At 49.3% G+C, this 25,300-nt stretch overlaps 1 protein-coding gene across 2 annotated transcripts in view; it reads right to left on the reverse strand.

Annotated features, from left to right (window-relative positions):
- Nucleotides 1-5,532: 5,532 nt before the first annotated feature.
- CA5A (carbonic anhydrase 5A) overlaps nt 5,533-25,300 on the reverse strand; it is a 34,856-nt gene continuing 15,088 nt past the window's right edge. For both annotated transcript variants that reach the window (XM_044269977.1, XM_044269976.1), the window contains exons 2-7: nt 15,969-16,166; nt 9,702-9,820; nt 9,354-9,449; nt 9,213-9,275; nt 7,952-8,107; nt 5,533-6,751 (exon numbers count right to left, since the gene is read on the reverse strand). In XM_044269977.1, the coding sequence (XP_044125912.1) occupies nt 6,584-6,751; nt 7,952-8,107; nt 9,213-9,275; nt 9,354-9,449; nt 9,702-9,820; nt 15,969-16,166 (800 nt within the window). In that variant the 3' untranslated portion in view covers nt 5,533-6,583. The remainder of the gene's footprint in view (nt 6,752-7,951; nt 8,108-9,212; nt 9,276-9,353; nt 9,450-9,701; nt 9,821-15,968; nt 16,167-25,300) is intronic.

The following is a 25,300-nucleotide window of genomic DNA, read 5'->3' on the forward strand; positions in this document are numbered from 1 at the left end:
TGTGAGGCCCCTCGGGGGGGAGACTCTGTGTGCGAGGCCCCTCGGGGGGGGGGGGGAGACTCCGTGTGCGAGGCCCCTCGGGGGGAATTCACACACGGGCGACATGTTGCAGAAATGTCTTCAGCTGAAGATCGGTTCCATTTGTGGAGTATCTGCTACAAGCTCCGTTCCAATGAAGAGAACGATCTCCACGAGCTCCGACGCCACCAGATGCAGGGTCGCCATCCTAGAAGTCAATGCTCGGCCTTTCAGACAGGTTAATAAGTAACGCGCCAGTTATTGTGGAGCCTCTAAAATAGCTGCTGAGAACACAGCAAATCCTAATTATTGTGGATTGGATAAAATAACTCCTGAAGGCAGACATTGCAGATAAGCGGAGTCCGTCCAGTCCGCAGATTGGAATAGATGGATGGACACTCCTACTGCAGTGCACCGATATAGGACCGTGTCTGAATATATGCGAGTCCCTATAAGTGGGGGGAAAAATAAATAAAAAAATAAATAAAAAAGTCGAAATCCAGGAGGTGCTAATAGTAAAAAAAAAAAAAAAAAAAAAAAAAAAAATCGCTGATAATAAATCAAAATCCATCCATCTATTGACGTGCTGAAACAAATTTACAAATGTGCATCAAAGTCCAATAGTGTAACACAAGCATGTCAAACTCAAAGGCTAACATGGGCCAAAAAAACAAAATTTAAGTTTATGTGGGCTGCATCAAAAAATAAATAAATATTTTTTTACAATATAATGCAGACGGATCCGCTCTGAACGCAAGTGTGAAAGTAGCCTTAGGGGCGAGAACCTGGGATCTTTCATCCCTTGTCCTATTCAGCTCTATCAGGGTGAATAGGACTTCACACTGTCCATGCTGCTCTGTGCCTTGTGCACACAGCATCAGGGATGTTACCATGGCAACCAGGGCTTCTGTAGCGTCCTGGCTGCCATGGTAACTGATCGGAGCCCCAGGCTTACACAGCTGGGGCTCCGATCAGAAGCTGCCACTGCACCACCAATGAGGGGGAGGGGAGAGGTCCCTGTGGCCACTGCCACCAATGATTTTAATACTGGGAGGGTTGAGAGGGGCCGGCGCACTGTGCCACCAATGATTTTAATAGGATGGGGGGTTGAGGGGGGGGGGGGTCAATGATAAATTACCCCTTTATACAGGAGGCTGGTACTGGCAGATCAGCAGTTAACCCCTCAGGTGCGGCACCTAAGGGGTTACCTGCCTCTGATCGTAGCTCCCTGTCAGCGGCAGGGTGCCGGCAATGCGATTCTGCTGCCGGCACCCGCCTCCTGTATTGTTTTAAAGACTGACTTTCACTATCAGGCCACACAGAGCGGCGCCCAGCGATGTCCCAGCACTCACCATTAGTCCTGGGCGCCGCTCCGTTCGCCTGCAGTGCCCCATTACTGTCTCCTCTCCTGCTCCACATGCTGCTGATTACTATCGGAGCGATGGGAGGAGACATCAGCTTCACTAGTGGGCGTTCCTTCTTCCTGGCTGTAGCGCTGTCCAATCGCAGCGCAGGGAAAAGGAACGCCCACTAGTGAAGCTGATGTCTCCTCCCATCGCTCCGATAGTAATGAGCAGGAGAGGAGACAGTAATGGGGCACTGCGGGCGAACGGAGCGGCGCCCAGGACTAATGGTGAGTGCTGAGACATCGCTGGGCGCCGCTCTGTGTGGGAAATGGGAATAGTCCTATCATTGGTGGCTCAGTGCGCCCGCCCCTCCTCCGCCCCTCTCTCCTCATTGGTGGCGCAGTGCGCCCGCCCCTCCTCCCCCCCACTCTCTTCTCATTGGTGGCGCAGTGCGCCCGCCCCTCCTCCCCCCCCCCCTCTTCTCATTGGTGGCAGCGGCATCAGCACAGGGGGAGGCGGGACAGCTTCCTTCTCCCTGTGCTGCTGAGAGAACATGAGCGCGCCGATAGCAGCGCGCTCATGTTCAGAGATACTAGACTGCCGGGCCGCAAAGATATTCATTGCGGGCCGCATGTTTGACACCCATGGTGTAACATATACTGTATGTGCCCATATATATTTTTGATTCGGATCTGTGCGCTATATATATATATATATACACATATACACACACACACTTTTATGTCCTGTGCGCTAATACCATATTATTAATAAATAAAGACAGTGTTATCATATTGAACCCGTGGTCCGGATATAAGAGGGCCCATTCACTTCTTTGATACCATTTCTCTTGGTGATCGGAGTGCGACATCAGATTGGTGCACCGTGCTATCCCCAAATCAGAGGAAGAGCCGTCCTATACCTCCCCTTCATTTGATACAGGTTAATAAGTAAGCCAGCGTCTCATCTGCAGGATTCCAGAGAAGCATTGCCTGGCCCATAAGACTCCTCAGACCAGGCCCTCTCCATAAAGAGATACGGGGTCATTCAGTAAGAGCAGCGTTTTAGACGCCGGTTTGAATCCCCCTGCACCGTGGCCTGGAAGGGGAAGATTTTGCCACAAATCACCTTTGCAACAAAATCTGCGCCAAAAAGTGGCATATACTCGGTCGCCTTTAGTATTTCCTAAGAGCAATCTCAGAAATGTATACAGAAAATCTGCAGCGTGTGAACAGGCTCCTAAGGCTATTCTCTACAGTCCAAGCGTAGAGACGCAGCTGACCATGACATCACGTAGAGCTGGGATAAGGTTAGTCTGTGCTGGAGGGAATGTGGGCGACCACTTCAAAGCCCCCAGTGCGAGACAGCGTGCCCCCCCCCCTCCAGTGTGAGACAGCCCCCTCCAGTGTGAGACAGCGCCCCCTCCAGTGTGAGACAGCGCCCCCTCCAGTGTGAGACAGCGCCCCCTCCAGTGTGAGACAGCGCCCCCTCCAGTGTGAGACAGCACACGCCCCCCCCCCCCCCGTGTGAGACAGCCCCCTCCAGTGTGAAACAGCACGCCGCCCCCCCCCCTCCAGTGTGAAACAGCACGCCCCCCCCCCTCCAGTGTGAGACAGCACACGCCCCCCCCCCCCGTGTGAGACAGCACACGCCCCCCCCCCCCCCGTGTGAGACAGCACACGCCCCCCCCCCCGTGTGAGACAGCCCCCTCCAGTGTGAAACAGCACCCCCCCCCCCCTCCAGTGTGAGACAGCACACGCCCCCCCCCTCCAGTGTGAGACAGCACACGCCCCCCCCCCCCCCGTGTGAGACAGCCCCCTCCAGTGTGAAACAGCACGCCCCCCCCCCCCCCTCCCCTCCAGTGTGAGACAGCACACGCCCCCAGCAACTTCCAACCACAGGATCTCCCAATGTAAAAAGGGAAGCAGAAGGCATCCGGCTGCCAAGGTCCACGAGGTAAGGTGGGCACAGAAATGCCTGGGGGAGGGGCAGGAGTCATGTGACTGAACGCGTGAGACAGAAAGAACGCACACAACATTGTTAGTTTAAAATTTATTTCGAAATGATTTAAAAAAAAACACGACATTAAACAGTAACTGAGGTAATAAAACATCTGCAGATCATTACAGGAGGAGGACGACCCGCGACAAGCCACAAAACGCTGAAATCAGAGCGGAACCGGAGTCAAAAGATACAAATTATCAGATGAAGCAGAAACAAGGTTGTGAGTGAACAGAGAAAAAAGTTACAAAGTGGCAGCAAACTCTTAGGCCTCGTTCACACTTCAGTGTTTGGTCAGTGATTTCCATCAGTGATTTGTGAGCCAAAACCAGGATTGGAGCCTCCACAGACATGAGGTAGAAGGGAAAGATCTGCTCCTGTTCTGTGTTTAGAGTTGTACCTGGTTTTGGCTCACAAATCACTGATGGAAATCACTGAAGTGTGAACGAGGCCTTAAAGGGGATTCACAACCCCCCCCCCCCCCCCCAATTGGTGGGAGCAGGAGGCAATGCAGTGATCACTGTGCCGCGCAGTGCGCTCGGGTCCCCCATTCTATTATGGCCGCCTGCAGTAGCCTGATGGTGTGCGCTCACCGTCCAATTGACTATAGCCTGACTCTACCATAGGGAAGCAAGGATTGGTCAGATTTCATTCCCCACCAGAGATAAGCGGCATCAGATGTGTCCAGCAGCCTCTTATCTCAATCCTTCTACTGAATTAGCAGCTATTTTTATGTGTATGGATAACAAGTTCAACGACACCAGCAGGGTAAGGCTACATGCACACGACCGTGTGCCCCCCGCGGCCGTATATACACGGGCACCGGCCGTGTGCATCACGGATTAAGTGAATGGGTCCGCAATCACGGAGATGCGAAACTGAGGCACGGATCGGAACCCCACAGAAGCACTACGGAGTGCTTCTGTGGCGTTTCTGGCCGTGCCTCCGCACCACAAAAAAGTCCTTTTTTTACGGTGCGGATCGTGGACCACATTCAAGTAAATGGGTCCGCGACCCGCATGTGGCTGCCCCGCGGTCTGTGCCCGTGCATTGCGGAGCCCTAACGTTCGTTGTAGCCTAAGGCCCCATGCACACTGCCGTGTTTCACAGCCGTGTGCGGGCCGTGGAACCGCGGCCTGGATCCCTCCTGAGAGCAGGAGCGCACGGCGTCACTGGTTGCTATGACGCCGTGCGCTCCCTGCTGCCGGCACAGTACAGTAATACACTGGTATGATCTATACCAGTGTATTACTGTACTGTGCCGGCAGCAGGGAGCGCACGGCGTCATAGCAACCAGTGACGCCGTGCGCTCCTGCTCTCAGGAGAGATCCAGGCCGCGGTTCCACGGCCCGCACACGGCTGTGAAACACGGCAGTGTGCATGGGGCCTAAGGGTTACTCATTATGCAGACATTTGAAGCAGTCAGCAGTGATGGGGGAGGGGGGGATAACTACCCCCAATATTCCATAGTCTCTCTCCCACTGACAGTCACATGGCTCCAGTCCGCTGGGGGTTGCGTGCTCGGTGGTCAGGGCACACATACCGGACTTCCTACTTAGGAAACAAGCCTGGCAAGGAGACAGAGGTGATGGGCAGAGGCGCCCACGCAGGTGCCCAGTAACAGGCCGCCTATTGAGGGCAATCCTGTGGGAATCGCTGCAGGACAGATTGTAATCGCCGAGGTTTTGCGACCCCCTCCCCCTCTAAAGTCGCCCCCCAGCTTTCTCAGGCTTCCGAATGTGCATGTATCTGGATGAGGGGCCATTCACACATGTGCGTTCCGCATTTGCGAACAAAAATAGGACATGTTCTATTTTTTTGCGGAACAGAAGTGCGGATCCGGAAAGCAGATTCCAGCCCCATTTAAAATAAACGGGTCCGCACCTGTTCCGCAAAATTGCGGAACGGATGCGGACCCATTTTGCGGACGTGTGAATGGACCCCAAGAGGTAAAACATACCAGACTCTTTACAAAAAGATTTGCTTTTCAGGACCCTAGAAAAGCAGGATAAGAGGCGCTGCAGCAGCTGCGCCGAAATTACATTATTCCTGCCATCTGCACGCAATTAACCCCTTCTGCCCCATGAAGACACCGCTAATTGGACGATAAAAGAAGCTTCTCGCTTTGCAGGATCGACCCATATTCTGAGATCGCCGCGGCGCCCCGTCTGATGCTCGACCACCTCCCCGTGAAAAGGAAACACATCCAGTTCCCACAAAGCAGGAGGAGCAGACAATCCGCCGGCGCTCAATGGCTGGATTGTCTGCTGTATGGGAATCGGAGCCGCTGCTTGTGGGAACGCGAGCTACTTAAAGGGACAGCGCTCCCCCAGGGGCATCTACTGAGAAGGAGGCAGAATGTGAGAGTTTAAAACAAAGCCTTTAATAAATCACTATTCGGATACATTTTACAGACCCCATAAGTGAAGCCGTCACCTGCACCCGAGGCGCATACGACACTGGTGAGAACGCGAGGTTCTCTTGACGGACACCAGTACAGCTAGAACATTACTACAAGCCTCTGCACCCGTCCTACTGGCGGCGTGCACCAACCTTCCAGCCTCTCCCTAAACCGAAATATCTGATAACAGAAAGCAATAGCATGCACCCCCCCCCCCCCTAGTCGTAAAACGATGCGATGCACAACTCAACAGCAAGACGACAGACGCCGGGTTCCTGTCCCTTAAGAAAACAGCACTTTAGGGGAAACATTAACTACAACACCCAGCATGCTCCGCAGAGGTATATCAACTCCTATAACCAGACAAACAGGAACTAATGTAATGCACAGCAAGGACAGAAGAAAACATAGCAGGCCTGCAATGTGGGGGGTTATACTCCAACCACTGCGGCGCTCAGGGGTCACATGTAGCATCAGCACCAGTGCATGGAACGCTCCTGCACCCCGACCATTAGGTGGAACCAGTCCTTAGGTCACATGACCGAGCGCGGCCACCCCACGTTATTCTAAGGTCACTTAAAACCAGTTGTATCTCTTAAAAAAGACTGCAAAAAAAATAAATAAAAAAAATTGCAAATGAATATAAAAAAGGCACCGATGCGCAGCTCTGAAGCGCCTGTAAACCGATCAGTGTAACCTGGAAAAGGCGGAGAAATATGGAAACGTGATCCCAGGGTGAGGATTAGGGGCAAGATCTCGTCTGTGGTAATGCAGAGATGGTACACCGTATCGCCGTGCGGAATGTGAGGACCGCGCTCTACCCGGCCTGAACATCCGTTTTTTTGAAGTCAGACATCTTTAGAGCTGGTTCAAAGGAGGAATGGACGGTGCGGTTCATGAGCGGCTGGAGAGGACGGAAGTTGTCCACCATGTTTTTCTCTTCTTCGCCCACAGCAGTGTAAAGAAGACTGCGAAATACCGCAAGCTGGAAGAGAGAAGAACCGGCATGAGATAGACCTGATGAGTCTACACTGGAAGAGGGGTCACTGCGTCCAGATCCTGAGTTACACCCTGTATTATACTCCAGAGCTGCACTCACTATTCTGCTGGTGCAGTCACTGTGTACATACATTACTTATCCTGTACTGACCCTGAGTTACATCCTGTATTATACTCCAGAGCTGCACTCACTATTCTGCTGGTGCAGTCACTGTGTACATACATTACTTATCCTGTACTGATCCCGAGTTACATCCTGTATTATACTCCAGAGCTGCACTCACTATTCTGCTGGTGCAGTCACCGTGTACATACATTACTTATCCTGTACTGATCCTGAGTTACATCCTGTATTATACTCCAGAGCTGCACTCACTATTCTGCTGGTGCAGTCACTGTGTACATACATTACTTATCCTGTACTGATCCCGAGTTACATCCTGTATTATACTCCAGAGCTGCACTCACTATTCTGCTGGTGCAGTCACTGTGTACATACATTACTTATCCTGTACTGATCCTGAGTTACATCCTGTATTATACCCCAGAGCTGCACTCACTATTCTGCTGGTGCAGTCACTGTGTACATACATTACTTATCCTGTACTGATCCCGAGTTACATCCTGTATTATACTCCAGAGCTGCACTCACTATTCTGCTGGTGCAGTCACTGTGTACATACATTACTTATCCTGTACTGATCCTGAGTTACATCCTGTATTATACTCCAGAGCTGCACTCACTATTCTGCAGGTGCAGTCACTGTGCACATACATTACTTATCCTGTACTGATCCTGAGTTACATCCTGTATTATACTCCAGAGCTGCACTCACTATTCTGCAGGTGCAGTCACTGTGTACATACATTACTTATCCTGTACTGATCCTGAGTTACACCCTGTATTATACTCCAGAGCTGCACTCACTATTCTGCTGGTGCAGTCACTGTGCACATACATTACTTATCCTGTACTTATCCTGAGTTACATCCTGTATTATACTCCAGAGCTGCGCTCACTATTCTGCAGCTTTACAGCTAAATGCTGCACCATTCCCTGCTTATTCAGGATCTGCAGCTTTTCTTAGACCACAAGGTGCTGTTCTCCCGCAGAGCCATTCATGTCACATTTTCAGGGGTCAGAGGTCGGGTCATTGGGTCACAACAAGGAATGCAGCCAAATCACCTGACTGTGGTCGACTTCAATCGGTTTCTTCATCATAATCCAAGTCACGGACTCGGTCAGCGGCGGCGTGGTCAGCGAGCCGGAGTAGGTCCAGTAATCACTGCAGGTCGGCAGAAGGCAGGAGGGGTCGAAATAATTAAACTCTGTAAGAGAGTCCTGCGAAAAATATGACAGCAGCGAGTCACAGGAGCAGTCACAGCAGCGAGTCACAGCAGCGAGTCACAGGAGCAGTCACAGCAGCGAGTCACAGCAGCGAGTCACAGGAGCGGTCACAGGAGCGGTCACAGGAGCGGTCACAGGAGCGGTCACATTAGCGGTCACAGGAGCTGTCACAGGAGCGGTCACAGGAGCGGTCACAGGAGCGGTCACAGGAGCGGTCACAGGAGCGGTCACAGGAGCGAGTCACAGCAGCGAGTCACAGCAGCGAGTCACAGGAGCAGTCACAGCAGCGAGTCACAGCAGCGAGTCACAGGAGCAGTCACAGCAGCGAGTCACAGCAGCGAGTCACAGCAGCGAGTCACAGGAGCAGTCACAGGAGCGGTCACAGGAGCGGTCACAGGAGCGGTCACAGGAGCGGTCACAGGAGCGGTCACAGGAGCAGTCACAGGAGCAGTCACAGGAGCGGTCACAGGAGCGGTCACAGGAGCGAGTCACAGCAGCGAGTCACAGCAGCGAGTCACAGGAGCAGTCACAGGAGCAGTCACAGGAGCAGTCACAGGAGCAGTCACAGGAGCAGTCACAGGAGCAGTCACAGGAGCGAGTCACAGGAGCAGTCACAGGAGCAGTCACAGGAGCAGTCACAGGAGCAGTCACAGCAGCGAGTCACAGGAGCAGTCACATGACCGTCATTGCCCGTTCTTCCATCAGAACAACAGGAAAAAAAAAGGAAAAATAAATAAAAAACATGTAAAAAATAAAATAAAATAATAATAAGTTATACCCATTTGGCATCAGTTTGAGCCGTTTTTGTCGGAGTTTAGGTTTTTTTTTTGGGGGGGGGGGGGGGGGGGTTGTACTGCATTACACACGCCCTGTAAGGTTTTTCGTGACTTTTGAAACCCTGACATCACTGATTAAAGTCTCAGTTCTAAGACGTGGTCGGGTTTTCTTCCCACCGGACGGCGATCAGCGCTGCGCCTCCATCTGCTCTACAGTATATGAAGTGCACTGGTGCCCTCTTGTGGCCGCTTGATGCACTGCAATCAGCAGTAAAGTCTATGGGACTATGGTTACACACAGGAGTCAGACATGTCTGCCTTACCTTATATCGGACAGAAGGCAATATGTCTACCAGCTTCTGCAGCTTCTCATTGTACCTGCCGAGCTGCGGACACAGAACACATCTGCATCATCTATGTAGCAGAGAAATTTCATAAGCTTTTCCGGACGGATGGAGGATTACCTTTAAGAATATGCCGATGACAGCCAAGCCGCTCTCTTCCATGACCGCTTCCTCGAAGGTCCGGTACTTGGAGCAGTTCCAATGCACAAGGTGGAGCTGAAATAGTCGACAATTACTGCTATTGAATGCAAAGTACCGTTTCCGGTTATCAGCCATTGCGAGCGAGAGAAAAGGTGCCTGCGCGTGTGTGTGACCGTGCCTGCGCATGTGCGACTGTACCTGCGCGTGACCGTGCCTGCGCATGTGCGACTGTGCCTGCGCATGTGTGCAAACAGATTGTATAATGGACTACAACCAGACTAGACAATGTACTGTGCGGTGTGCAGCCCCCGGGACGGAGTATCTCACCTCTGCAGGAAACACCTTGCTGTCCACCGTGTGCTCCGAGCCCCAGTCATTATTGGCCCCCCAATGGAAATGGAACTGTTTGAGTCTGTAGGGGTTCTCCAGGGGTCCGCCGCTCACCACTGTGACCAGAGACAGAAACACGTCAGGAGGATCCGGACCGCTGCTATTTCCTGCACAGCAGCACTCATGACTGCCAGCCCCTTCATACGCAGGATGTTGTGCATTTTCATAAAGTGTACAGTATTATCTAATGATATTATAGCCAAAATGGATGCTCATTGCCTTGAAGAGTGAAATCAGCTTGAACCAAAGTTCTGTTATGTGGCTGAAGAGGCCGAGACGAGTTCATGGCAAGTTCAGTTTATATATAAGAGTCATAGTGAATAAAAAGGACATTGCTGCAAGATATGGGTTTATCTATAGGGAGTATACCGGCTTCTGCAGACATGTCTGTCTATAGGGAGTATACCGGCTTCTGCAGACATGTCTGTCTATAGGGAGTATACCGGCTTCTGCAGACATGTCTGTCTATAGGGAGTATACCGGCTTCTGCAGACATGTCTGTCTGAAGGGAACAATGGTTGTTTCATGACCAGATAAGAATTTATATCCTCAAGACACATCTGCTGTGTGGTGTCTATTCATATATTCACGTGTGCATTTATTTAGCTTTTTAGTATGAACATATCAATAATTCATGTATAATATGCACTATTGATATATAGTATAACCAAGCATTAGGGTATACTTTATGCCGTGTGCATCTCACTGGGGGGATATAGTCTTACAAAGGTATAGAAAGCACCAAGGTTTTCTGCTAATGGAAGTTTCTCAGAAGAGATCATGTTATTCCAGGCGCGTTACTCAATAGCTTGGACAGTTAGATATACAAACCCACGGTGCGAGTGTAAGGCCCATTCTGGGAAAATCATGATGGTACCAGTAAGTCTGGGAAAGATTACTTCAGGGTGTCAGAGAAGTATCCCTCCTCCATGATATACGTTGAGAAAGGTTAATAGGTGCTCCTATAAAATGAAGCCACGTCATCTAAGTTTTTACTTAAAAGTCTGATGTTACAACAGCGCCATCTGGAGGCAGATGGACAATATTATATTATTTTACTTTTTTTTTTTAATACCATGTCAAGGGTTAATATGACATCATTGTGTTATTAGCATACGAATACACCCACCTTACCCGATTGGAAATCCCTAATCCTAAAGGTGGGGAATAATTACTCGTCTGCAGAGCATCAGAGGCTCTCACAAAAATAAAAACTCAAAAGGAAACTGACCACAAGAAAGATATACCAAAAGAAACTTGGATTATACTTTGACTACTAGGAAAGTTCTTGAAAACTGGTCCCATCTGAAACTGTCTATCTTTGACCCGATGATGTTTACTGCGATTACTGCTCGTGATATTAATAAGATATTCCTCTCGGTATATAGCCAAGAGTCCCCATAGTGTGGGATATATAGTGTCAGGCGCCTCCATAATGCTGATTATTCTCTTAGCAAAGATGCATATTGCTAATGGGGGATCTGACATTATCTGAAAAGAGGACTAAACCCTTGGAAAGTGATATTCCGTAGTCCGGTTGCCGAGCTGGATATTTTGTCGTATTACTATCATATATTTTGGATTGGTCATAGGGTTAGAGTCCTGGGATAACAGTTATATTAATCCGTGTTTTATTGCTATAGCCCATTTGGTAAACAGAAGATCCTAAGGCCTCTTTCACACTTGCGTTGTCCGGATCCGGTGTGTACTCCATTTGCCGGAATTACACGCCAGATCCGGAAAAACGCAAGTGAACTGAAAGCATTTGAAGACGGATCCGTCTTCAAAATGCGTTCAGTGTTACTATGGCAGCCAGGACGCTATTAAAGTCCTGGTTGCCATAGTAGTAGTGGGGAGCTGGGGAGCGGTATACTTACAGTCCGTGCGGCTCCTGGGGCGCTCCAGAGTGACGTCAGAGCGCCCCATGCGCATGGATGACGTGCCATGCGATCACGTGATCCATGCGCATGGGGCGCCCTGACGTCACTCTGGAGCGCCCTGGGAGCCGCACGGACGGTAAGTATACCGCTCCCCCGCTCCCCACTACACTTTACCATGGCTGCCAGGACTTTAGCGTCCCGGCAGCCATGGTAACCATTCAGAAAAAGCTAAACGTCGGATCCGGCAATGCGCCGAAACGACGTTTAGCTTAAGGCCGGATCCGGATCAATGCCTTTCAATGGGCATTAATTCCGGATCCGGCCTTGCGGCAAGTCTTCAGGATTTTTGGCCGGAGCAAAAAGTGCAGCATGCTGCGGTATTTTCCCCGGCCAAAAAACTTTCCGTTCCGGAACTGAAGACGTCCTGATGCATCCTGAACGGATTTCACTCCATTCAGAATGCATTAGGATAAAACTGATCAGGATTCTTCCGGCATAGAGCCCCGACGACGGAACCCTATGCCGGAAGACAAGAACGCAGGTGTGAAAGAGCCCTAAGTTTCGCCTGGTATATAAATCATTGGTCTGCTTGTTAAAAGTATAGCATTGGCAATTTGTCATAAGTAACTTTCAGCCGTACTGTGCTGGTGAGAGAGGGGTGTGTTAGCGCCACCGTGTGGCATATTTTGGGTATTGTTTTAAAACTTCATTGTTTGTCTTTGCAATTTATATCCTTGGTTTGTATTGTGTATAATAAATTACATATATATTTTGCATTCACAACTGTCCCTTTGTTTCACTGCACAAATCAAATTAAGATACTCGATAAAAGAACTTAGAGGCGAATATATATATATATATATATATATATATATATATATATATATATATTTTTTTTTTTTTTTTATCCTCTTTTATATAAAGATTCTTTTTATATAGAAGATATTTGACAAGGATCGCTGGACCCCCCCCCCCCCCCCACCACCGATCAGGCACGTAACAGCAGAACACCACATTAAAGGGTTACATTTCTTTAAAGCTGCAGGGAGCGGAGCGGATCTGTCGCCCTTACATGGTGTGAACCCAATCTCCGCTGCTTACAGTTTTCATGCTGCGGGGAGGTGACACACCGGGTGTATTCCGCCTGCGGAGACAGTCGCAGGAAAATATCAGCGCAGTGACTGCATCCATGTACCAGGATACAGAGGGAGGTTACACAGCTGGCACACAAGAGGTTAACTAACCCCAGAGATGCAATATCCCGACCATGCAGTGTTCACAACGACTCCCATTCTCCATTCAGACGCGGCCTCAGTCAGCCACCCACCACACATGCCCCCTACAGGAAGCTGAGATAGGAGATGCTGTTTGCAGCATCTTTCACTCTCTCCGTGTGATGGGCCCGGAGGTCTCCATTCACTGACACAAGGAAAGACCAATGTATAAGCTCTCACCCGAAATGGAAGTCCTCCCTAATGACAGTTTCCCCTTTAGCAATTCAGAACCTGTCGGGGCCCCAGGAAAATGCCACATGAAAGGTGTCGGGGTCCAGCTCATTACAGATTTCCATCCGGAGTGGAATGTAGTGGCCGACAGCCAGAAATAAAGCCGCTTATTGGACCAAAAATGACACAATGAAAGCCCCCAATTAATCGGCTAGATGGAGAGCGTCAGGAAGGAGGCGGGAGACCCTGGTAATTAATACAGAATCATTTACCAAAGAAGAGCAGTGTCCACTCCCCGAGCAGCCGGAGGTGCCCCCCGACATCGGACCCTCTGGGCTAGAGACTATAGTGTCCATCAGGACCTCCCGGCCCCCCATGATAACTACTGTATGAGACACATCTCCAGTGCTGAGACACCGCAATATCGGATATCAGCCGCTCCTCCTATAACGCTCCAGCGCTGATATAACCTCCAGACATTAAATCATATGTGACTGATATCAGCCGCTCCTCTTATAACGCTCCAGCGCTGATATAACCTCCAGAGACATTACATCATATGTGACTGATATCAGCCGCTCCTCTTATAACGCTCCAGCGCTGATATAACCTCCAGAGACATTACATCACATGTGACTGATATCAGCCGCTCCTCTTATAACGCTCCAGCACTGATATAACCTCCAGACATTACATCATATGTGACTGATATCAGCCGCTCCTCTTATAACGCTCCAGCGCTGATATAACCTCCAGAGACATTACATCACATGTGACTGATATCAGCCGCTCCTCTTATAACGCTCCAGCGCTGATATAACCTCCAGACATTACATCATATGTGACTGATATCAGCCGCTCCTCTTATAACGCTCCAGCGCTGATATAACCTCCAGACATTACATCATATGTGACTGATATCAGCCGCTCCTCTTATAACGCTCCAGCGCTGATATAACCTCCAGAGACATTACATCACATGTGACTGATATCAGCCGCTCCTCTTATAACGCTCCAGCGCTGATATAACCTCCAGAGACATTACATCATATGTGACTGATATCAGCCGCTCCTCTTATAACGCTCCAGCGCTGATATAACCTCCAGAGACATTACATCCTATGTGACTGATATCAGCCGCTCCTCTTATAACGCTCCAGCGCTGATATAACCTCCAGAGACATTACATCCTATGTGACTGATATCAGCCGCTCCTCTTATAACGCTCCAGCACTGATATAACCTCCAGAGACATTACATCACATGTGACTGATATCAGCCGCTCCTCTTATAACGCTCCAGCACTGATATAACCTCCAGAGACATTACATCCTATGTGACTGATATCAGCCGCTCCTCTTATAACGCTCCAGCGCTGATATAACCTCCAGAGACATTACATCATATGTGACTGATATCAGCCGCTCCTCTTATAACGCTCCAGCGCTGATATAACCTCCAGACATTACATCATATGTGACTGATATCAGCCGCTCCTCTTATAACGCTCCAGCGCTGATATAACCTCCAGAGACATTACATCCTATGTGACTGATATCAGCCGCTCCTCTTATAACGCTCCAGCACTGATATAACCTCCAGAGACATTACATCACATGTGACTGATATCAGCCGCTCCTCTTATAATGCTCCAGCACTGATATAACCTCCAGAGACATTACATCACATGTGACTGATATCAGCCGCTCCTCTTATAATGCTCCAGCACTGATATAACCTCCAGAGACATTACATCACATGTGACTGATATCAGCCGCTCCCCTTATAACGCTCCAGCACTGATATAACCTCCAGAGACATTACATCACATGTGACTGATATCAGCCGCTCCTCTTATAATGCTCCAGTGCTGATATAACCTCCAGACATTACATCCTATGTGACTGATATCAGCCGCTCCTCTTATAACGCTCCAGCGCTGATATAACCTCCAGAGACATTACATCATATGTGACTGATATCAGCCGCTCCTCTTATAACGCTCCAGCGCTGATATAACCTCCAGAGACATTACATCACATGTGACTGATATCAGCCGCTGCTCTTATAACGCTCCAGCACTGATATAACCTCCAGAGACATTACATCCTATGTGACTGATATCAGCCGCTCCTCTTATAACGCTCCAGCACTGATATAACCTCCAGAGACATTACATCACATGTGACTGATATCAGCCGCTCCTCTTATAACGCTCCAGCACTGATATAACCTCCAGAGACATTACATCCTATGTGACTGATATCAGCCGCTCCCCTTATAACGCTCCAGCACTGATATAACCTCCAGAGACATTACATCCTATGTGACTGATATCAGCCGCTCCTCTTATAACGCTCCAGCACTGATATAACCTCCAGAGACATTACATCCTATGTGACTGATATCAGCCGCTCCTCTTATAACGCTCCAGTACTGATATAACCTCCAGAGACATTACATCACATGTGACTGATATCAGCCGCTCCTCTTATAACGCTCCAGCACTGATATAACCTCCAGAGACATTACATCCTATGTGACTGATATCAGCCGCTCCTCTTATAACGCTCCAGTACTGATATAACCTCCAGAGACATTACATCACATGTGACTGATATCAGCCGCTCCCCTTATAACGCTCCAGCACTGATATAACCTCCAGACATTACATCACATGTTTTGATGGCTCAGAAATCTGTAAATTATCTCTAAATCACCCATATTTACCCCATATAAAGTGACCGTCCCACCAGGAAGGCCTCTAATCAGACACTACTAAGGCCGACCATCTGTAAGGCTGCAGGAGATCTGTCGGGGTGATCAGCGCGATGATGAGATTATTCCGTGAAGGACGTGATCCCTGGGCCGCCTCTCACCTGATTTGTCGGTGCAGTCATCGTACTCCACCAGGAAGGAGTAACCATTGTTCCAGATGTGAATACACGTATTGGGGTCATACTGGGTGGAGATAGGTGCAAGATTTGGGTGAAAAACGCTATCCCGTACACGAATGTTGATAGGAGACTGGCGGGATCCTCCGGGGATGTTTAAAGGTCCTTTCCATATAGGGTGCACTGCAAAAGATAGATCCTATGAATACAGGCGATAGAACAGCAATACCTGATACAATGTATCCATAAACTACACTATAAAAGGTACAGGAAGGTAGGCCCTTGTCTGGACCCGATACATTTTAACAGTCAAGGTTTTTTTTCGCTGGAGGCGAATTCGAAGGTTCCCATTCAGTAACAGAAGCAGAGATATTAAAACCTTAAGGAATTTATGACAAAGTCTGATAGGAATTTGCAAAGCCAGATAAGAGATCCGGGATTTCAGAAGAGCTGGAACCAGTAAGACAAGATCCCCCCCATTCCCAATAACTTCTGGGGGGACTCATGAACCCGAGATTAGCCGGCCCCCCCCCCACCCCCCAGATCAGAATCCAGAAAACCCCATCTAAACTGCAGCACATAACCCAGGATAATCAACGCCTTGTTTACACCACAATCTGCAAACCCCTGCAGACTATCTTCTCAGCGCCCGTCCGCTGTGTGGCAGCTCTCGGCATCGCCCAGGGACGGGCACAATCCTCACGCTAACAAGATCAACTGCATGAAAACAACAGGTGACTGCACATAAAGAGAAAGTCAGGACAAGCTCACAAAGCGAGGTCAGCAGAGGGAGCCCCCCCCCCATGGGCCCCTCAGACACCAGCCCCGGGTCTACCTCCCTGCACCCCACAAAGCCTCAGCAGTGTATGGTCACCTCCTGGGGGTTCAGTCCTTACAACCTCCCAGAAATACCCTCGGCTGCGGGCTCCATCCACTGCAGGTTGAGCTCTCGGTCGGCGGCATTGGGGGACACTGCAAGAGCAGGAGGCGCAGAGCCCGGCAGCAGACCAGTCACTGCACCGCTGAGCTGCGGCCCCCTCCCCGAGTCTCCGAGCCGGAGACCTCACACAGCTGCCGTGGTCTCCAGTCACCTACATTACTGCAATGGGGGGATAGTCACTGCAAAGTGGGTGAGGATTTGGGTTGTTTCGGCAACATGCACATGGACTTCTGCAATTCTCCATTCAGATGAACGCAACAAATCTGCCATGTGTGAACATATCCCAAGAAGGACATTCCCTAGGAGTCCGTTTAGCAGCCTCCTATGATGCACTTTACTCACATAGTTAGGCCCCTTTCACACGGGCGAGTATTCCGCGTGGGTGCAATGTGCAAGGTGAACGCATCGCACCCGCACTGAATCCGGACCCATTCACTCCAATGGGGCTGTGCACATGAGCGGTGATTTTCACGTATTACTTGTGCGTTGCGTTAATAATCGCTGCATGCTCTATATTGTGCGTTTTTCACACAACGCAGGCCCCATAGAAGTGAACGGGTCTGCGTGAAAATCGCAAGCAAGTGCGGATGCGGTGCGATTTTCACGCATGGTTGCTAGGTGACGATTGGGATGGGGACCCGATCATTATTATTTTCTCTCATAACATGGTTATAAGGGAAAATAATAGCATTCTGAATACAGAATGCTTAGTAAAATTAGGGATGGGGGGGGGGGGGTTTAAAAATAAATTAATAAAAATTATTACAATTTTACTCACCTCATCCACTTGTTCGCGCAGCCCGGCTAGTCTTCTTTCTTTTTCTTCGAGGACCTGGAGGAAAAGGACCTTTGGTGACGTCACTGTGCTCATCACGTAGTCCATGGTGATGGACCATGTGATGAGCGCAGTGACGTCACCAAAGGTCCTTTTCCTCCAGGTCCTTGAAGAAGAAGAAAGAAGACAAGTCGTCTGTGCAAACAAGTGGATGAGGTGTGTTTAATTTTTTATTTTTTTTTAACCCCTCCAGCGCTATTGTACTATGCAGTCTGTATTCAGAATGCTATTATTTTCCCTTAGAACCATGTTATAAGGGAAACTAATACAGTCTACAGAACACCGATCCCAAACCCGAACTTCTGTGAAGACATCCGGGTTCGGGTACCAAACATGCCAATATTACTCACGTGCGTGCAAAACGCATTAAAATGCTTTGCACTCGTGCGGAAAAATTGCGCATTTTCCCACAATGCACCCGCATCTTTTCCCGAAACGCCCGTGTGAAAGAGGTCTTACTCGCCTCTCCTCAGAAAGTGGAGACTACTTCTAGAAAGCCAGAAGCCACTACCACATATCTTGGATCGGGAATGTGAACTCCCCAAAGAGGTCTTTCTTGCCCAAATTATACTATTTTAGAGCGTTCCCAGTCGTAGTTCGACATATTTCGTGAAAATCATACAAAAAAAATAAAAAATAAAAAAAATAAATATTGAGGTCTCTCCAATTTGTTTGGAATAATTCTATTCCTAGATTTGCTCCACTTAATATAGAGACAGACTCGAAGGACGTCTCCGGGTACCAAAATGTGCAAAATAATAGCAAGCAGCTCCAATGCTTCACCATCAGAGGTGCCCCACTTGGACTGCCCCCCGGTCCACTGACTCAGTGCTATGGACCTCACCGCCTCTCCACCCACTATTACTAATCCCATCCTTAAGCATTTTCTCAAAATTTGGGACTGTCAAATACTCGGCTCGGATACTTTCCCCGCACCGCCTCTTCCACCACCCCCGGGACAGGATTCCCCAGGATCGTTTAGACTTTGGACTCTAGGATTCATCACTTCCTTAGGGCTCAAGCACATGAACGTACGCCAGCCGGGTCCGCAATGCACGGGCACTGACCATAGGGCCGCCGCATCGGACGCAAGACCCAATCACTAGAATGGGGTCTGCAATTTGCATGCACTACTTTTTTGCAGTGCGGAGGCACGGTCAGAAAACCCATGGAAGCTCTCCGTAGCGCTTCCGATCTGCGCCTCTGTTCCACACCATATCTCCGGGATACGAGAGACGGTGCGTACATGGCTGGTGCCCATATATTGCGAACCTGCATGTGCGTGAGCCCTTACAGAGCTGATTTGCGCTACCGTCCACAGAAACCTTTCGTTACCTCCAACTAAAACATTTTATTGAATCCCTTCTCATAAGTGCAGCCCCCCCCCCCCCCCCCCGCTATCCGACTGTTCGAGACGTACTGCCTGCGCCGTCCACACCGGAGGTCTCATCACCTCTTACAGAACCCAATTGTCCTATGTTATGAAGTGGGAATCGGACTTGGGCTCTACCGTAACTGATGATCGGTGGAAACAAAAGAGCCCAAAAGACAATCATGTTAGAGACGTTGCATGAAGTATTACTCCGCTGGCTCTAGTGCCGTCCAGTACCGGACTACTCTCCCAATCTGCTGCTCTCCGCTGAAAAGACTTTGGATCAGAGTTTATAACCTCATTAACTTGGAAACGGGTTTTAATATCCGAAAGGACTCATGGAAGGCAATACTTAACATGAGAGTCCCCCCCAGCCCCCCCCCTCGCGCTCTCCCAGGGGTTAATACGTTTTTTTCTTGGCCCCCAAACGATTCCAGCGGAAAAAACCTCTGGTCTCCTTAGAAGTGAAGTCCGGGGGGGCACTTAGGATTATGTATACGGCACTTTTTGGCGTATATCTGTTGCAGGTTTGGCACAATGGTTATTTGTGGGAAAATCTGCAACTTTCGACACCTTCACGCCACTCACACCAGCGCCAAAAAAAAGGGGGAGTTGCGTGGTATGGGCGCGCGAGAGGGCGGCCGGCAGGCCCATGTCATTTATCATTTTCTACGCCAGCTTTCGGTGTGATCTATGCAAGCAAGGAGGGGAGGGGGGGGGGGGGTTGGTGCATCCACCGCCAGCACAGGGGTATGAACACCGGCGTCTTAATGAACGGCCCCACAGATGTTTATATGGACAACTAACAAATGAACCTCCATTTTAGCAGACCGTCATGCTCAATTCTTCACAATGTGGGCACCTTGGGAGGAATACTCCCATCATGCCGTTTAAGAATCTACCCTATTCCGAGTCTGCCACCCACCCAGGGGTTCCCTTCCCTCCCCCCGTGGCTTGTCCGCTATAGTGGCAGGATACTGGCCTATTCCACTACCTCAATAATACTTTACTGCGCCGTACGGTGGAGCGCTGCGAACTGTAACCTACAATCGAGCAAATAGCACCCATGCGGCCCCCCACCCGCCGGACGGCCCCGCCACCCCTTAGTTAAGCTTTCATCCACTTTCCCTGATCATCACGTTTGTCGGTTATCCTCCTTCGTTGGCCATAATGACCAATTTTTCAATATCTGTAACCACATCTGTATATACACACTTATTTATTTTTTTAGAGAAGGGAATATATGGGCCGTCATGGTGGATTCAAGGAAACAGAATTACCGGTAAGACCAATTACGGTTTTCCATTCCATCCACCATAACGACCAAAATGAGAACAAATATTTTAATTAGGGTGGGAAGCCGCCTGCAGAATCTTTTGGCCAAAAGCTAAATCTGCGGAGGCGGAAAGGTTAAGGCGATAATGTTTTACAAAGGTGTTGAGACTTGACCAGGTGGCCGCTTTTGGTCTAGTGACGCCCCAGCTCTTTCTGCCCAGTAGAGGCCGTAGTCCTGCTAGAATGGGGCTTTTATACCTCCCGGACAAGGTTTGCTCTGAAGAGAGTAGCTGCACTCTATAGTGGATCTGCTCCGCCGAGCCATCAAGGCTTTGGAAAGTTTTTTCCCCTTATTTCGGCCGCCAAACTGGATTAGGAGGTTGTGATCTTTCCTGAATTTTTTGTTGCATCTAGATCCAGCATTATGGTGTTTCTAACATCCAGGAGTTGCATCTCCTCTTCCATCTCCTCTCCTGGGGGGCTGGTGACAGATGGTAATATTATCTCTGCTTCACGATGAAAATGTTAAACCGCCTCGGAGAGAAAACCAGGATCTAGTCTTGGCACAATTCCATCCTCTAGGAGATGGTTCTCTACAGGAGAGCGCCTGGATCTCGCTTAGACGTCTAGCAGAAGTGACGGCTATCAGGAAAGCAGTCTCGAAGGACAGATGTTTAATAGAGATCTCAGATAAGAGAAAAAGGTGGGCTAGTAAGCCCCTCTAATACTGTATTAAGGTCCCACTGAGGGATCCTAGATCTTAAGGTTGGCCTTAACCTGGAGGCCGCTCTAATAAATCTCCTTATCCATCTGTGCTCTGCGAGACTAGTATCATAAAAGGTGCTTAAGGCCGATATTTGGACTTTGAGGGTACTCGGCCTCAGGCCCAATTCTAGCCCATTTTACAGAAAGTCTAGTATTTTATTAATCGGTGGAGAAGACGTGTTCGGATGATCCTCCCCCAGCCAACTGCAAAGCCTTCTCCAGACTGAGATAAATGGCTGAGGTCCTTCTCTTCCTGCTAGCCTCAAGGGTAAGGATTACTCGGTCTGAAGGGCCTTCTTAGGGATTCACTCTCAGGATCCAGACCGCCAAGTTGTAGATCTGGGGGTTTGGGTGGTTTATCGGGCCCTGATAGAGCATGTTTTCCCTGTAGGGCATTTTCCACGGTTCCTCTAACGCCCACTGTCTCAGGATTGAGAACCATCTTCTCTTTGGCCAGTGAGGAGCTACTAAGATCATGGTTGTTGTTTCTTTCTGGAATCAGCGGAAAGGGTGGAAACGCATAGACTAGGTCCCACTCCCATCTTATTGATAAGGCATCTATTGCCCATGGTCTGTCTCTTGGAGTTAATGAACAGAAGTGTCCGACCTGGGCATTTTCCCTGGAGGCAAACAGGTCTCTCTCTGGTAGGCCCCAGCTGGCCGTGATCTCGTGAAATAGGTTGCGGTTTAACGTCCATTCTCCTGGATCTATTTAGGCTTAGGAAGTCCGCCTCTAGGTTCTCCAACCCTTTTAGATGGACTGCTGTTAAGGAGAGAACGATTGTTTCCACCCAGGAAAATATTATTTTTGCTACTTTCCCCAGTGAATCGGACCTCGTGCCCCACTAGAGTTTCAGGTACGCCACTGTGGTGATGTTGTCCGAGAGGACCTTCAGATGCCTGTTCTTTAATAGGTCTACTGCTTCTGTGAGCGTCATAGGGACTGCGTTCAGTTCTCTGAAGTTTCAGGATCTTTCGCTTAGGCTGTTTGGCCAGTCTCCCTGGAAAAACTGGTTGCCTAATCTTTGCCTCCAGCCTGAAGTGCTGGCACCTGAGCCTCTGGGATTCTGAGCCATTTTATGCCCCGGAGTGGTTTTTTCTCTCCGATTCCACTGGGTTAGAAAACCCTTCAACCTCCTCCCACTTTGGCGTCATTGTGTATTGTTCTGTTTGCTTTGGGGATTAAGGGCATTTTCTTTCTTTTTCCTCCGGAAACCCTTTCTTTTTGCCGCTTTCTCCATTATTTTATCTAACACTGACCCAAAAACAAACTCCCCCGAGAAGGCGATGGAGCAGGCATCCTCAAACTGCGGCCCTCCAGCTGTTGTAAAACTACAACTCCCACAATGCCCTGCTATGAACATGGGACCAACACAGAAGCCTTCAGCTGCCGAGTGCACATGTGACAGGTCAGCCGGTGTTATAGGGACAGATCTGCTGGCAGACGCCCTATACCTACACATCTGTCCCTGGGAGTAGATTTACCGCTGTATTGTGCAATCAAGTCTCTTCCAGGAAACATTACTATAGCCTGCGGCGTGAGGCGTCACGTACGGGTTGTTCTGAGGAGACCCTGCAGAATAATATGTGAGCGCTGGGGGGGGGGGGGCGTTAGAATTTATGAGGACCGGCCCAAAGTAACCTGCAGCTGGTAGAGTTACGATCCTTCCCATAATCGTACAGCCGGCGGATGGTCATCTCTGCCGCATAGTGCACAATAAGCCCCCGATACAATCACGCACACATAGGGAGGTAGTGGCAGATAATACACAATGGGGGTCATTTACAGCAGAACATTTCCCTCCTGTTCTGCAGGAGGATTCGCCTAGTCTAAATTAGGGGCACCTGGAGCGAGGACTCATCTGGCCCCCGACTGGAGTCGTTTTTCGTTGGTAAAATTTCAGGGGCTGTTGTGACGGCTCCGCCATGTCTTGCCGCTCCCAAGTGTCACAAACAGCGCAAAAACACCTGCACGATAGTATATTAATGCACAAGCGTTTCAAAAGTCACAAAAAGAAGTCTTATTTTCGCACCAAAATCTGGCGTATAAATGTTAGTAAATACCCCCACCGACTGCGCTACATAACACGAGGGAGGCGACGGCTTTATGGCTGAAGCCACATACACACCCGAAGGAGAAGTGAGGAAAACAGGTGAAAGTTCAGCTCCTCTCACCGGCTAACCTTACAGTCCATTCACTTGCTACATTGAAGCATCGCTCGCGCTGGGGACGGAACGGGAATCGGCCGAGCGGCAGGATCCAATAATGTACACAGTATATACTCTATACTTACAATGTATCACTGATATACACACTATATACTCTATACTTACAATGTATCACTGATATACACAGTATATACTCTATACTTACAATGTATCACTGATATACACACTATATACTCTATACTTACAATGTATCACTGATATACACACTATATACTCTATACTTACAACGTATCACTGATATACACAGTATATACTCTATACTAACAATATATAGCAGACTAAGCCGCCCTGGCGTGCACACTGATGCCGATGGTAGAACTGCCTTAGGGCTCTTTCACACCTGCGTTCTTGTCTTCCGGCGTAGAGTTCCGTCGTCGGGGCTCTATGCCGGAAGAATCCTGATCAGTTTTATCCTAATGCATTCTGAATGGAGAGAAATCCGTTCAGGATGCATCAGGACGTCCTCAGTTCAGGACCGGAACGTTTTTTGGCCGGAGAAAATACTGCAGCATGCTGCGCTTTTTGCTCCGGCCAAAAATCCTGAACACTTGCCGCAAGGCCGGATCCGGAATGAATGCCCATTGAAAGGCATTGATCCGGATCCGACGTTTAGCTTTTTCTGAATGGTTACCATGGCTGCCGGGACGCTAAAGTCCTGGCAGCCATGATAAAGGGGAGCGGGGAGCAGTATACTTACCGTCCGCGCGGCTCCCGGGGCGCTCCAGAGTGACGTCAGGGCGCCCTACGCGCATGGGGAGCTCTGACGTCACTCTGGAGCGCCCCGGGAGCCGCGCGGACGGTAAGTATACTGCTCCCCAGCTCCCCACTACTACTATGGCGTGTAATTCCGGCAAGTGGAGTACACGCCGGACCCGGACAACGCAAGTGTGAAAGAGGCCTTGGCTGCAGTCTGTGCCTGCTGGAGCCGCTTCAGGCACTAGTCATCGGTAAGATCAGGCTCCGGCCATCACATAAAATCAGAAGTATGGAAACTTTCTGTTGCAATTTCTTAGGCTACTGTCACACTAGCGTTGTTTGAATCCGGCGTTCTATTCAGACACCGGAACTGCCCGCCGGATCCGGAAAAACGTGTGAAAACTGATTACATTTGAATCCTGATCAGGCTTTCGATCACAATGGAAAAATGCATTGGAAAAAACGGATCCGCCATTTATCTTTAACTTTTTTTTCCTATTTTTCGGGTTTAACATGCAAAATCCGGATCCGTTTTGACTGAACACACGGCGCCGGATCCGGCGTTAATGCAAGTCAATGGGAAAAAAGCCTGATCAGGCGTTCAGTCAAAGTGTTCAGGATTTTTGGCCGGAGGTAAAGATACAACATGCTACGGTTTTCTGAAAAGCCTGATCAGTCAAAAAGACTGAACTGAAGACGTCCTGATGCGTCCTGAGCGGATCGCTCTCCATTCAGAATGCAGGGGATAAAACTGATCAGTTCTTTTCCGGATTTGAGCCCCTAGGACGGAACTCAGCGCCGGAAAAGAAAAACGCTAGTGTGAAAGTAGCCTTATCTTTCCAAGTTATCTGCTTGCGATCAGTGAACGCTCATCCTGATGGAGTCCTGTTCACACAGCTGATGTTTGCCACAGTTGTATCCAGTCCAGACAATCTCTGTGGACCCAAGACTGATACATTGCGCTGCTCGTCCGGGGCGTTAACCGGTCGCCACCTCGTTCTGTAAACGTATCAGGCTATTAGCAGAACCCAAACATATGGCCAGGTCAGAGGGCGCCACCAGCCAATCAGACGCAGCCTGGCGGAGAATACGGCTTGTACTCAACGGCGCCAAACTTATTATTCACCATGACAGCGGTCAGAACAGAGTCTTTTTTTTTTCTTAAAGGGGTCATCCAAAAAAAGATAAAGGTTATTATATCCTAT

This window comes from Bufo gargarizans, chromosome 10 (genome assembly GCF_014858855.1).
Source record: "Bufo gargarizans isolate SCDJY-AF-19 chromosome 10, ASM1485885v1, whole genome shotgun sequence".
NCBI classification, from domain to species: domain Eukaryota; kingdom Metazoa; phylum Chordata; class Amphibia; order Anura; family Bufonidae; genus Bufo; species Bufo gargarizans.